The sequence below is a fragment of the Melopsittacus undulatus genome, chromosome 3 (assembly GCF_012275295.1).
Source record: "Melopsittacus undulatus isolate bMelUnd1 chromosome 3, bMelUnd1.mat.Z, whole genome shotgun sequence".
Taxonomy (NCBI): Eukaryota; Metazoa; Chordata; class Aves; order Psittaciformes; family Psittaculidae; genus Melopsittacus; species Melopsittacus undulatus.
Genome location: NC_047529.1, coordinates 59,787,666 through 59,802,465, shown reverse-complemented (window position 1 = coordinate 59,802,465; position 14,800 = coordinate 59,787,666). Strand labels below are relative to the sequence as shown.

Here is a 14,800-nt window from a genome sequence, read left to right as displayed (position 1 = left end):
ACGACCCCCCACCGCCTCCGAGCTCGCTCCTGGTCGCTTCCGCAGATATCTTCCCTTTTGGGGGAGTGGGGTGGTCCTTTGCGCCCTCCCTCGGCAGGAGGGCAGAGAGAGGGGTCCTTCGGATTACGCCAAAGACTTTTTTTCCTTTTTCAGAACGCCCTGAAAGGAGGAGAAGTCTTAGCATACACCCAACTGCATACTAGCGTAAGCCTGTCACTTTGCGGTGCCCCCCAAACCACACGCGAGCAATCCCCCCAAAATCTCACAGCCGACGGAGCAAGGGGCGGTAAAAGGCCACCCCGGGGGCTGGTCGGTTAAACAAAAAATAATAATAAATCCTTCTTCTCGCAGGGAAAAAGCAAACACAACGGGAAGAAATCAAATCGCAGTCTTCCAACAGGTCCAGAATCTTTAAGCCCTCCCTAGGGCTGCCAAAGAGAATAGGTTTTGTTCCAGCATCAACACCACATTCATAACCTCCTTGCTCCTGCTGCTGCCATCTTGACAGTTTTCCCCCCTTTCACTCAAGTCATTTAAAAAGCGCAGGCAGAAGAGGCAGGGAGAGCCACATCAGGAGGGGCGGGCGAGCGGTGGGGTGGGGGGAGAATCAACAGCCACCTCCACACCAGCAGATACCGAGCTCCAAATTCACGGGAGGAAGAAGCAGCGCTGCTGCATGGTTCCTGCTGCTCCTGCGCCTTCAGCTCCGAGGAGCCTTCCCTTTAAAGGCGAAGGAGGGGGAAGCAGCGAGCCACCCGCTCCCTCTGCGAGCAACCGGCGAGAGGCAACCGATCCGCCAGCCGCCGCCCGCCCGAATGGCCCATCACCCTGCTCACCACCAGCTCCCACATCCCTCCCCCTAACAACCACCGGCAGCAACACAAAGTTATAGACACACGCAGGGAGCCTCAACCTAACCGCACGGCACAGCACGGCCCGCCCACGGGCGGAGGGCGGGCGGTGCCGCGCAGGGGCCGCCCCGATGGGGCGGGAGCGCCAGGCCGAGGGGAGCCGCCGGGGCTGGGCGACCGGGAGAGCCTGCAGGGACGCGGGGGGATGGGTGCTGCTTGCTCGCCCTCCCTGGGTATCTCCGGGCCTGGGGCCGTGCCGCGCTGCCCGGACCGAGAGAAGGTGACTGGAAGCGCTTAGGTCTCGAAGTATGCTGTAACTCTTTCCAGGGGCTGCGTTAACCCCGGCTCCCTGCGCTTACTAGGACTTAAGGGGCAGAACCAGAGGTATCTCTTCTACATACCTCTTGCCCTTGTCAGGCACATCTGGCCCGGCAGGGGCACAGCTTCAGCGCAGTGCCTGTACCTCAACCATAAACCCGGCTCTGGCTGCCTGTCACGGTGGGGAAAGAGCAGACTGATTCTTTTCTGACTTATTTCCACTCATCACACGTTATTGGTGAACGAGTTACTTGGTAAACTTTAAATTTTTAATCAAATTTAGTAATTTTATTTTAAAACTTCCATTCCCCTTGTGGGTGATGTGGGAGCATGTTCAGACATGTCTGCATGTGAACATAATCCTGCTGTACTTCCTCCTTGGATAGCATACCCTAGCAGAAAGCCCTCCAAAGTAGCTCACTTGAAGACATAGTTAATTACAGGTTGGATAAAGGGGTGACCCACAAAGCCAAGGAACATAAAACTATTAATATGCATGTAGCTATAAATACATTACATAGCAGCATAGCTCTATCAGTTCTCACCTAGCTTTGTATTGACCTAAACTGTAGATTTAGCACAATGGTAGTGTGGTCTCCTATACTGGACGCAGACCACCGCAGGTGTCGAGATGTAGGTGTGCTTCTGGAGTATCGCTGGGCACAATTAGTAGGCAAATTAAATTATTCCTGGTTTATTTAGCATTATAGACAAGCGATGAGATTTGAAAAGCATTAGGTTTGATTAGAGGACAAACAAGGCCCTGATCTTGCATGCCTTACACATCCCGCTAAGTAAGGCCTAAGGCCCTCAGGGTCTAGTTAGGTTTCAAATTCAAGTGGCACTTAAGTTAGGAATAGTTCAGCATGATTTTATTACAAGGGACAGCATTTCAGCATGTGTACAATTAATCCTTAGTTACCTAAATATAGTAGGAGACACTGAATTAATCAGAATGAATGCAGGTTCGAGTAATGGAAATAATTTTCACTGCAGCTCCATTTTGGGTCACGATGTTGTGTGCCCTGCCACAGCTTTTGCTGTAACAATTACAGGAATGCATGGCAGCTCAGAAAGACACCAGCTTCTCTGCAGTCATGATACTGGTGTTGGTCAGTATGATTTAGCAGTTGGTAGGGAAGGAGAGCTGTGATAGCTATGAAGAGCCAGGAACCAAGATCAAACAAGGCTGTGCATGATGAGAGGATGCCTAGTCCATCCAACACCACACCTCCAAGGAGCCTCTACTTGTGGCTTTCAGCAGTTACCCAGAGAAGGCTGGCCATGAAGCTGTGGTCAGCACTCAGCCTCTTCCCAAAACCTGCTGCTGTTTGGGGTTCATCTTGCCCACTGCAGAACCCTCCCCATGCAGTGCTTCCTTAGGACTCCAGGGTCCAGAGAGAAATAGCTGTTTGACCTTGGACTGGATAACAAGCTGCAAATCTAGTCCTAAATTATATTATCACCTTCATTTATTTATTTAATTGGCACTGCATTACTCTACAGGCATGGCCATTAGGTCTCATTGTACCGGGTGAAGGCCCTGCACGTGGTAAGAAATGCTCCACTCCCTGGTAGAATTGCAGTCTAAGTAAGGCAGGCCAGGGCGGGAGAAAGGAAATAAGTAAGTACTAACCCTATTAAAGAGATGATGGACTGAGGCACCAAGCAATTACATGTGCTGAGGTCATACAGGAAGCCTGTGTCAGAAATGAGAAATAAAACTAGATCTCCTGAGTGCCAGCCCTTGGCCTTTACTGCAAGATTACCTGACCTTTTCAGAATTCAATGGCGTATCAGCCTTCATCCCTTAAGTCACAGCACCAGTTCTTCACAACTCCACATAGCATGAGTGTGCCCATGACGTTGCGTTTAGCGGCAGAATTAAAACCACAGTATAACTGTTCCTACACATTTGACTTAGCAGGAGCAAAACAGAAAAATGGAAGAACGCTTCTTATCGCTGTTTAGTGGCTAGGCCCACTGAAAGACATACAAAAACTGATCAAAATTGGATCTAAAGCCTGCACGATTTCCAGTCTCTTCCCTTAAGTACTGTATTGCCTCAAGGGTGGGATTTTCAAAAAGGCTCCATTTATGGGAGTTTTATCACTGACTTCAAGAGGAATAAAGTTAGGCCATCCCTGAGGCCATTTGAAAGCCTCACTCACTGTGCCTACTTAGACTGTATTTCAGGGTAGTGCTGCAACTTCCTACATATCATCACCTTGTATCTAAGACTCCTGCAATAGTTTGTAATGAGAACATGTGTACCCATCACAGTACCTGATTATACAGATCTGGTGAGATCACAGTTCCAAGTCATCTCCCTGAGTGATCTCAGCCATACGTGGACCATGCAGGATGCATGGGATGTGAGGCCTGTGGCATACTGCTTCAGGGAAGTGAAGGAGGCCTGGAACTTCTTATCATTACATCATTATAGAAATCTGCTGTAAAGTGTACTGCTGCTCAATAAAACAATGTTATATTGCACTTAAATGAAACAATGGCTGCAGTGTCAATGTGGACTTCACACAAGCAGGTATATGATGGGTTGTCTTGTAAGCCACCTGCAACCTGATTTCTGAGAAGTCCGTGCCCGCTACGATAAGCACGTCTACCCCTCACAGCCACCCCCTGAGAGAGCAGCTTCTGCAGTGCATTTTGTGTTCTTCCCACAGTTCCCTAATATGTCTTTTGAACACAGACTGGGCAAAGGGCAGAGTAGTTTTTTGTGGCTGATTAGAGCAACCTGTGTACTGATTGTCTATAAGGCAGCCAGCTTCATGCTCTGAGACTTTTAACTTTTCTGCCCAATTTGGCTCAAACTAGCTAATGGGTTCCACAGTTATTACAGAGACATTGGCTGACTGGCAGAGAGGCACAGAGCAAGGGTCCAAAGTGTGCCAACAGAGACATGAAGAGTTTGCCAAAGATGACTGTGGAGTTCTGACTATAAAATTTTCCTCAAAGTGATGAACAGCTATTTAAAGATCAATTAAAGTTGGACTTCAGCCTGTGAACTGGTTGGCTGACCGCTGTAACAGATGGGAGGGGAAGGAAGCGCAGTAGCAGAAGGAAACAGTGATATTACTACTGTGGAGAGAAGAACTCTTTCCTCAAGTGATCTTGACAATTTGGGGACTGAGCGGGAAGCACTCAGCTCTGCACACACCTAAACTTGAGCACCCACTGCTGAAGAATTCTTGACCCATTTCTGCACTGTGTGGAGTACAGTGACCGCAGACATCCACATTAAAAAACAGCATCACCTTTCTGGAAGAAACAATGTTTACAATGAAACCTACCCCCAGAAATGGTCAAATAAGGAGCTGTGAAGCTGACAAAGTGGAAAAATTCGATCATGTAGCTTCAGAAATTATAGTAGCCTTGCATCTGCTGAAGCTGCATTGCCACAATGTCACACCTCTTGTAGGCCAAGAAAGACTCTCAGCTTCTCATGGATAGAAGTAGGTTTCTAAGTGTTTTGAACACCTAATAACAGACACAAATAGCTGGGCATAGTGGTGTTGCCAGCTCTCTCAGTTTTATTTATGACTTCTGCAAGGCTGGTGTTTTCCTGAAATCATTGTTCTTAACGTCCCATTAAAGGAGCATCTCATTTTAAACCAATAGCCAAGTTCTTGATGTACCATGGATATGACCCAAATATACTTTCAAGGCCAGGAAGAAAGAAGGAAAAGAAAAAAAACCCAACAAACTAATTGCACATTTTAAAACCTTTTACAACCTGATTTTTAAGCTGACATTACGCTGCTGAAAAAGCTTATGTCATAATTTTTGAATACTTTGGAGTACATGCGATTATTGAGTTTTTATCATTAGGGTGAAATGAGTCAAAATGCTAAAATCCAGCAAAAAACTTCACCTTTTTTGTTCTAACATTCATCTTAAATGATATGAAAGGATGTAATGTTTGCAACAACAGTTTCTAGAACAGCAACTGTGAGTCTTATACTGGAGGTTGTGTTTTTATATTGTATTTTTATACAACTTTTTGAGAAATATTAGTAAAGAGTTTGCTTTTATATATATAAATAAACTTTTTAATTCAAGGAGCTATTTAGCCATCTCCCCCTGCCTCTTGCCCTCTCAGGACATCTCCACGGACCTGTGAAGACAAACATCCAACTCTCCCGCTTGGTTCGGCCAAATACCTTTCTGCCCCTCCACCGACTCATTGTGCAACCTGGGCATGTCACTTAACCAGTCTCGGTTACCTCATAGGGGTTTACTTATACCCACTTATCGATTAATTGCTCCATGATTACACTCTAACACCTTCCCTTTGCCCACACACGGCTGAGGGCCGGCACAGCCGGACACAGCGGCTTTACCCCAACACCCGCGGCGGAGTTACCTCAGCGGGGCGTTTAAGCGGACATTGGCTGCCCGCCTGGGAGAGCCCGCCTGCCTCGGCCCCGCCTCCCTGCGGTGGCCCCGCCTCCTGGCGGCCGCCCCGCCCGCACCAAGCTAGGCTGCGCCGTGCAAACAAGATGATGTCATGCTCTAGAGCCGCGCGTGACCGCCGGGGCCCGCCCTCGTCGCCCATTGGCAGTCGCCAGTCTCTCGTCAGCGCAGCGGCGCTTCCGATTGGCCCGCGCCTCCGCCCCGCCACCGCCCCTTGGAAAATAATAAACAATCGAGTAAAATGCGGCGCGGGGAGGGGTGTGTGGTGGGGGAGGGGCGGGGGTGTCGGTGTCGCTGGTGTCCGGGGTCTCGGCCGGGGTGCCCGGCGTCGTGTGTATAGGCACCGACACCCTTCCCTCAGCCGCCGTGACGGCCTTGGGCGGGCTCGGCCGGGGCCGCACTCAGGAGGCAGCGGCGGCGGGCCGGGAGAGCTGTGTGGGCCCCGGGCCGGGCCTGCTGCGGGACTGGCTGTTGGGGTGAGCACCGGCCGCCAGGCCCTGGCTGGCGTGAGGCTGGCGGGGAGGCAGCCGCTGATGCATGGTGGGGACGGGCGGCTTCGGTACGGTCCCTGCAAGCCCTGCCCGCTCCCCATCCCGCGGAGCTGCCCTCTCGTTCAGCAGGGGAAAGCAGTGAGCAGGCTTCGGGTACGGCTGATGGCGGCGCTGGGAGTAAAGGCTTTCCGGAAGGTACTGTGACACTCGCACTGAACGTTACCTTCAGCCAGAAGCTACAGCTGCACCGAGGGACGAGCAAAGCCATCCCTTGGTTCCCCTGTTGCCCTTGTCTCAGAGCTAAGCTGAAGCCTACCTCCGGAGGGGACTCGCAGCCCTGTCTGAAGCAGTGGAGGCCTGAACATGGGGTGAGGGACAGGGAGCGGGAGCATTTTGGGAACAAGGATCCAGCGAGCCAGATGCCTATAATTGCAGCACTGGCAGACTCAAAAGCTGCACCTCTAAAACTGCATCATTGTTGGTTGGCTTCATGGGGCAAAAAATGTCCCCAGGGTGGCTGTCTTGTCTACATGGTGCTGTGCAGAGAGATGCAGCTTCAAACCTTTCTTCATAGTAGTGGTTCTTATGCATCACAGCCCTGAAATAACCACCTTTCACGGTCCTGCTTCCCTCTACCTGCAAACATAAAGCACACTCGTATAACAGGAGCTTTAATCGGGGATCAGGTAAAAAGCATGAGTGCTATAGGAAAGGATTTCCCTTTGCTGAGGCTCAGCCTAGCAGCTCTTTTTGAGAGGGGGTGCCTACATAGAGCCTATTTCAGGTCTTCCAAATAATTAATTATTGTCTCCTGTGTGTGGCCCCAGGAAGAAGAAGTCCAAGCACCTCCCTTCCCCTGTCATTCTGTATCTGTAGTGATCAGGGCAGTTGCCTAGAAGCTGGAGATGCAGCTCCTGGTTCTTTTTCCAGAACTTTATCTTTTGTTCTCTGACAGACATTCCATGTAAAGCACAGTGAGCAAACTTTGAGCAGGGGACTGAAATCCAAGGTTGTTCCTCTCCCTTCCCTGTGGCAATGTTATTATTGCTAGGTCATGGCCTCTCCTTGATTGCTCCCGTGAATCCTGAATCCCCACCCTCTCCCCCAGGCAGCAATACAGGTTCAACAGGCTGGTTGAAAATGGGAGTGCATGTTAGGCTAGCCTCCCTCCCAGCGGATATTCTTCAGGCTAGCCTACCTCCTGGCTAAAATACTCTTCAGGAAAGTCAGAGGGAGTCATCTGAACCCCATTGAGCTGAAGGGGGAGAAGCTGACCTTGGGTCTCCTGCTATGGGGATCACGGCAATGCACACAGAGAGAAAGAATTTCTCCCCCCTGGGGAGTTGAGAAAGGGTTCAAAGGGGCTGGTGAAGTGTTAAGCAAAAGCAGTCAGCGGCTCAGCACATGGTGTGGAAGTCAGTGATAAGCATTTGCAGCTGGTTCTCTCTCCCACCCTGAAGGAACTGGGTGGCTGCTGACTCAGGAGCTGCAGCAAGTCAGAGGAATGGGAAAGAGGTCAGGTTTCCTGAGAGTTTGAGACATGCTGCATTTAGCAATGATATAGGGACGGGTACCTCATACCTGTTGCATCTTCAAGAGCAATTGTAGCAGTGTGCTGCAAGGAGCTGAAGCCCACTGGTATGTGTTGGATGTGTTCTGTGCAGGCTGTACAGCCGAAGACATGGGTCTCATCTTGCATGGAGACGTGTCTGAGCTCTGAATTCCAGTGCTGAGCCCAGGGTGAGGAGGGGCACGGAGCTGCCCAATGTGGGGTGGTTCTGGATATGTGAAAGGCAGAATGTCCTGTATCTTGGGGTGCTGACAATTTAAAAATAGGACTCCAGAGCCTCTAGGATTAGGTATTGGTTGAGCTGGGGCTTTTGGGAGGGCATTTCATAACTTTAATGCCTCAGTTCTGTTCCTGTCCTGCTTCTGATATTAAAGTCCTTATGTTCCCTGTGGCTTGTGAATATCACTTAAAAGTGTTTGGGGTACGCAGTTGTAGCTAGCTGCCCTGGAAACTCCTCCTGGAATCTGAAAAATTGAAGTCTTCCATTTGTATGCATCCTTGCCTGCTTTGCAAAAGCATTTTCTTCAGTGTAGCAAACTGCCGTGTTAAAGGTGTGTGTAAGTCATTCACTGCTGTTTTACCTGTAGAGAGCCAATAACAGGGAGAGTGAGGCTTGATTTTATTATGTTGTTTCTTTGGGGGGTACTGTTTAAGTGAGCACACATAACTGAATACACGCTGAGAACTGATCTGCTGAAGAGCCTGCATTTTCTAAATACAGTAGCTACTCTTCATAGTAGGCATGTTAAGCTTAAAATATACCCAACTAGAGGTGCTGTAAGCCCCGTTTTATTAAAATGGATTTCTTTTTCCTTGGAAGTAAACAGGGAAAACTGTGGAGGAACTGTAGCTGAGATCTGACAGATGTTCAAGTACGTGAAGCTTAAAGAGGAACGTATGCTATTCAGTTTGCTCACAGAGGCTTTGTGACCTGTGTCTTCGCAGTAATGATGACACAAGCTTTTTTGAATAAAAGGAAGAAATTAACTGCCTTGGCTAATTGTACCCTTGCTAGCTAGCTAACCAAGGACACCATTTGACTGTGAAAACTGTTGGTGCACCCAAATCTCTCAGCTGGGGAGAATATCTTAAGTGAGAGTGTTCCTATATCTGTGGGTTAGAAGGGCTATTTTAAAATCTTCCTAATTGGAAAATAAAACCCTATTGCTTTAAAACAGTGGTGCGCTGCTTTGAAAAATTAAGACCATATGGAATCATTTATTACTTTTCAATATGTATTCAGTCTCTGGTGCAATTTTATGTACTCGCTAATGCATAAAGTCTTTTGGAGCTGGAATAAAGCACCACAAAGTATGATTTAATGCCATAGGGTCACCAAATCTGTTTCAGATGACTGGATGATTCTATCTCCTGAAAAGAAGGGGATGTCCCTTCAAAAATGAAACAATGAAACAATGATGAGGGGTGGGGAGTGAAGCTCTTCGGTTGTCTGAAACACTTGGGAATATAGTGCAGGTATCAACACAAACTTTTCAAGGAATCGGTGTGGGCATTTGGTCATGTAAGAGATACAGTTATGAAACAAATACAGGAAAGTTTAAAAAAAGTCAGTTTTAATAGTACAATACTTGGTTGTGATTTAAGGCGTCTTAATGACTCATGTTTTCAAACAGGACAGGCCCATATAGGCATGTGACTGTAAGAGAAAATCAAGGAGTGAAAGAAAGTGCTTTTGTTTATAGTTCTTGGGTCAATGGAAGTGCCTATTCTTGTGCTTATTCACAAACATCTCTCTCTCTTTCTTCCAGAAATCAAATCCAAACGTTTTTGTTCTGACTTTGCTAGCATAGGACTTTGTGCTTTGGTTCTTTTTGTATGACTTCTGCAAGGTTAAGACTTGCAGTGCCTTTCCTCTGGCAAGTTGCTGAGAGGGATCCAATGCCTTAGCTGCTAGTTTTGGGTTTTTCTTTTGCTGCATGACAAGCTGTGGGGCAATCTTTGCTCTTGGGGCCCAGGCATTTTCCTTTCAGTGGTTCAGCAGAGACCAACAAGTAGAGGCTGACTCTGATGAGTTAACCATGCATAGTTCGTGCCACCTGGCAATGAGCTCTGCAGGCATGGGAGGCAATCTTTATACCTTTATCATGAACCTGAGAGCATTATAATCATCTGACTAGTTATAATTTAACAGAAAGACCATTTTTCATCTTGCTATGGTGCTGTGCTTTCTTTTAAATGTCATCTGTAGAGTCTCCCAGTGAGTGGGAGCTTCAGTTTTGCTTTATATTTCTTACAGATACTAATAGAAACTTCTTCATATGAACATGGTCCTCTAGGTCACTGAAAAAGAGACAGATTCTTTGAGGCATAAGCAAACTAAAAAGTGTTTGCAGTAACTTTTACACTTCAGGTTGTTTTGTCAGCATATATTAGTCATTTATGACCAAGTAGATTAATTGACTGGTTCTTTTATTAAGATTGAAATCTTACATTTTTAAAAGTGCTATTAAGCAAGCAATTAATCTTCAGCTTTCCTGTAGCATTGAATCTTGTTCATCATGTTGTGCCTTCCATCATTTGTTATATATTTGATAATTGATAGTAGTAATTTCAAATAAGTTCAGCTCTTTTGTTCAGAACGAGTATGCATGCTGCTTCTGGATCGACACCTTCACATGACCTCACCCGCCTGCTCAAATTATAGCATCAAATAACATACTTCAGGCAAAATGAAGCCAGTTGAATTAATACTCAATGAGGATTAAAACAAATACTATGAGAAGTAATTGCTGTCTTTGATTAGCTTTTATCCAGATTCTATGTCTTAGTATTGGAAAATCTTAAATAAAATCTTCTTTGAAGTCCCTTAAGCATTACTGAGAGTAATTGTCAGACTTTAACTTGTATGTGTGACTGGTAAGACTATTACTTGCCCATAGATGGCAATAGCATTACACTGCTGAAGTAGCCCCCAGCCTAAGAAATAAATGAGGTGGTGAATATTGACTTGGGCAATGGGAAGAAAAAATATCTTGTCTTTTTTTTTTTTGGTGATGGGGACTGTTCTACTTGCAGGAATGTTGGGACTAATCATGTGAGAAAGGATCCTGGAGTGAGAGACTGCATGTATCCCGTGTCTGAGATCAGGGTTTATTCTGTGAAGCTGACCTTTAAAACAGCCTGAAAATGAGGAACGTGGCACCAGAGAGCAGAGCAGAAAGCATGAAATGATGTAAGATTTGTTTCTTCTGCATAGGAGTACTTTTTTTTTTTAAGCTCCAGGTTTGTGATTCAGCATTTTCTGCCACTGACAGAATAAAAGAAAGGGAAAAAAATCAGTGGAAAGAAAGAATGTTCCTATTGTTCTAGCCAAAATCTAATAAAATACTAGACATCAGGTATTTTTGTTCCCTTCTGTGGAGTTGGGAGGAGATTATTTTTCTCCAAAATCACTCTTCCCTCAACCTCCTAATCTGAGAACCCTGGAATTGGAGAAAAAAATGGCTCATAGGCTTAGCCTGGATGCCTCCTCTACCTATAACTGGTGTGAAGTGCCACCAGCTTTGTTGGTTTTACATACCTAAGTGAAGCTTCCTGCTGGAGGCTCTGCTGCAATGGAAATTTTGCCTCTTCAGTGTCAGTGTGAGCCCTCAGACTGCCACTGGGCACAAAAAGGATGCCCCAGCCTGCTGCCACCTCTCTGATCTGAAACCCTGCTGACCTGTCAGGAAAGAGAATTCAGAAGGAGAAAGCAAAAGGAATTGCTTCATGCTCCTGCTTCCTTGGAGGCTGATTCTGTGTTAAGATTTCTCTCTCTTGGTAAAGGAGGAGCAGTGGTGGGGAGCACTCCAGGGACTGGAACTCAGCTGGGTCCACAGCAAGACTGCAAAATGGTCCCTAACACAGTGTTGGCCCAGGCTGCTAGCACTTTCCCAAGCAGTTCCCAGGCATGGATGCAAAAAGCCTAGTTGCAGCTATTCCACTTTGATGGGTAAGAGGGTTTAACAGCCTGGATACAGTCGCTCTGTCTCCATTGGCTAGTTTATCCTTATGGATGTGGTCTAGCTGTGCCTGAGGTGATCTGTGCCCATATCTGTGTACCCTGCACAGGGTCAGCCTTGATTTTCAATGTTGAATCGTGTCACAGTGAGCAAGCATGGAGACAGCTTTGTCATGCTTTCTCTTCACCTGCCGAGACTGCTGAGATGGCAGCACTGATGAAGGTGACTGGCTGTTTTTCAGTTGCTCCAAATGCCAGCGAGAAGAAAGCCAGCTTGTATCTGCCTAAAATTCTGCATAGATTTATTTTAAGTCATAAGGGACAAGCAGCTGGATATGAGCATGTACTGTATTTGTGAAACCAGCACTGAGATGACTTGCGTGTTTTAAATTGATGTTGAAAAATGGGTGGTAGAACATTAGAGCCACACAAAATGATGCAGAGCCTGAAGAAAATGCTTTGCAATGGGAGATGTGAAGCACTCACTCTCTCTAGCTTATCAAAAAAGACTGAGCAGGGAATTGATTATGGTGGTGAAGAAACTTCCCTGGGAGAAAAATATCAGGTACTGAAAGGCTCTTTAATCTAGTAAATTATGGGAATGTGTAGCAGCAAGCTGAAACCAGATAAATTCATATGAAAAAAAACCTGGCCAAAAATTTCTTGGAATGAAGGTGATTAATCACTGTGCAGGTGATTAATCACTGTAACAAGCTGTCAGGGCAGTTGGCACATTTTCCAGATGTGTCCGAGCCAAGATGGGCATGCTTCTGATGGGTGTGCTCTAACTGCAGTTAAAAGCATGAGTGACACTGTAGTCAAGTCTCAGGCAAGGTATGCCGGTGAGGTTTGAAGGGCTGTGATAGGCAAGAGGGCTGACTAACAGTTCCCAAAGGAGCTGTGAAGATCTAATGGTTCCCATCTGTCCTTAACCTGTGAGAGACTGAGTAAAAACGGCACTTAGCAGAAAGTGGAAGGGAAGAATCTAAATGACAGCCCAGTTGCTGGCACACTAATGTGCCCCCAGTTTCTGCAAGGACTGTATCTTTCTGCTCAGGGCTTTACTAACACATTCTCAACGCCCACCAGGAAGCTGATCTTTCTCCAGTCCACAAGCCCTCTGTACTGATTGGCATCAGTGTGTTTCATCTTAGAAGAGCATGAATAAAAATTCATGATGCATAGTGGCTCATGTAGTGGTTTGGCTAAGTAGTTTTCCTTTTTGTTATTGTTTCATCTTCATGAGCTTTGGACTCGCCTGTTCTCTGTGCCTCCTAGTTTCCCTAGTACCCATTTCCTTGTATTGCCTTTGCCACCAGGCTCAGAACATGGTGCTGTGTTGATATCTGTAATGCAGTAGATCTTGCAGGCTGCTTCTTACTCAGTCTGGCACCATTTGTTCATCATAACTTGAGAAAAAGAACCCTGCCTTTCTTGGACAGATTTCACACGGGATGGGTATGTCAGTGATGTGCTGTGTACATAAGAACTTGTCAGGAACTTTTTGATAAGTGCCTTTCATCCAGAAGTACAAATCTGTAAATGCTGTAGCTATTGAGAGGAATGCAGTATGGTATCTTTGCAAAATACCTGCAATTTGTATCTAGAAAAGTGCTCTAATCTCCTTTTAAAAACAAGACTTCTCTCTCAGAAAACCAGTTGGTAGTAGAAATCTAGAATTTCTCATTTCCTTTTGTCTTTTCTGGAGTCCCACTTCACAGAATCATTAGTGTTGGAAGGGACTTCTGGACATCATCTAGTCTAACTGCCCTACCAAGACAGGGCCACCTAGAGCAGGTTACACAGGAACACGCCCGGGTGGGTTTTGAATGTCTCCAGGGAGGGAGACTCTACAATCTCCCTGGACAGCCTGTTCCAGTGCTCTGCCACCCTCAACATAAAAAAGTTCTTCCTCATGTTGAGGTGAAACTACTTGTGTTTTAGTCTATAGCCATTGATTGCTCCTTGTCCTGTCGCTGCGCACCACTGCAAAAAATCTGGCACCGTGTTCCTGACACCCGCCTTTGGGATATTTACATGCATTAATGAGATCCCCTCTCAGCCTTCTCTTCTCTAGACTAAACAGGTCCAGCTCCTGCAATCTCTCCTTATAAGAGAGATGCTCCAGACCCCTGATCATCCTTGTGGCCCTCCACTGGACAATCTGGTACTCCCCATATGTTTGGGATGAAACAAGAATTTTATTCTCTCAGACTAAAAGTCAGGTTTCCTGGCTTCTCCTTGTTCCAGAGGATGGTTTTGTACAAAGTCAGATCTGAAACAAGGCAAATGATGGGATGGAGTTGTCAGCCAGTTACCCTCAAAGCCCACAAGCCACTAACCTAGTGCACGGATTCTCCAGAACATGGGAAGTTAGAGGCAGAGCAGGGGTTTGAACTGAGATCTCCAAATAATAAGTGAAAGTCCTGAACTTATTTTTAAGTAAGGGAAAAAAAAACCTTAAAGATTTTTTTCTCTTTTTTTGGGGGAAAGTATGGGGAAAGGTGCCTCTGGAAAGCAGTAGAAGGATTCAGTCATATGCATAGTAATGTGTAATTGAAGGATGGTGGCTTTGCCCAGCTGGCTTAGATCTCACCTCTAAGCCTGTACTCAAAAAGACCTAACTATTCTGAGTGGCATGGGAAGCTCTCCAGGGCCTAGAATGTGAGAAATAATCAATTCTAGTAGAAACATTTCTGCGATGCTGTGGAATCCAGCCAAGAGACATGATGAAAGTGAAAACTGTTTTCTAGGACATCCAGTTTCATTTAATTTTGTCATGCCCATAAAACTTTTCAGCAAATGTCTGTATCTTTCCTTGTGTTGATTGTGTCCTGCATCCTTTTGTGGTTTGGTTACCCTGGCAATCCAGCTAATTTTCCAGAAATGTCAGCTCCATCAGAGTTCATTGACTTGTTACATTAATGGCCTGCTTGCTCCTTCAGTAGACTTCAGCATTCATTGATTGCAAATTGTTTCATGGGCTTGGACCCCTGTGAGAAGAGCTCTGCAGAGAGGGTTATGCTCTGGCACACTTGATTGGAGCTGATTTTCTTTCCTCATGTCTTCTTCACTCTGGCTGGACTGATGGTTCTTGTTTCTTGAAACCGTGGGGTAATTTTTCTACATATCACCAGACTTCTGTTCCAGTAAGTTCTCAGTAGAATGAAGATTT

The 14,800-nt window shown here is 46.3% G+C and overlaps 1 protein-coding gene across 1 annotated transcript; it reads left to right on the top strand.

The window, feature by feature from the left end:
• The first annotated feature begins 5,689 nt into the window (after positions 1–5,689).
• LOC117435928 (uncharacterized) lies at positions 5,690–10,834 on the top strand. Its single transcript, XM_034060752.1, has 2 exons — positions 5,690–6,289; positions 10,701–10,834. Exons 1-2 carry the CDS (start codon positions 5,690–5,692, stop codon positions 10,713–10,715), a joined length of 615 nt encoding a protein of 204 aa, XP_033916643.1. The 3' UTR covers positions 10,716–10,834.
• The last annotated feature ends 3,966 nt before the right edge of the window (positions 10,835–14,800 follow it).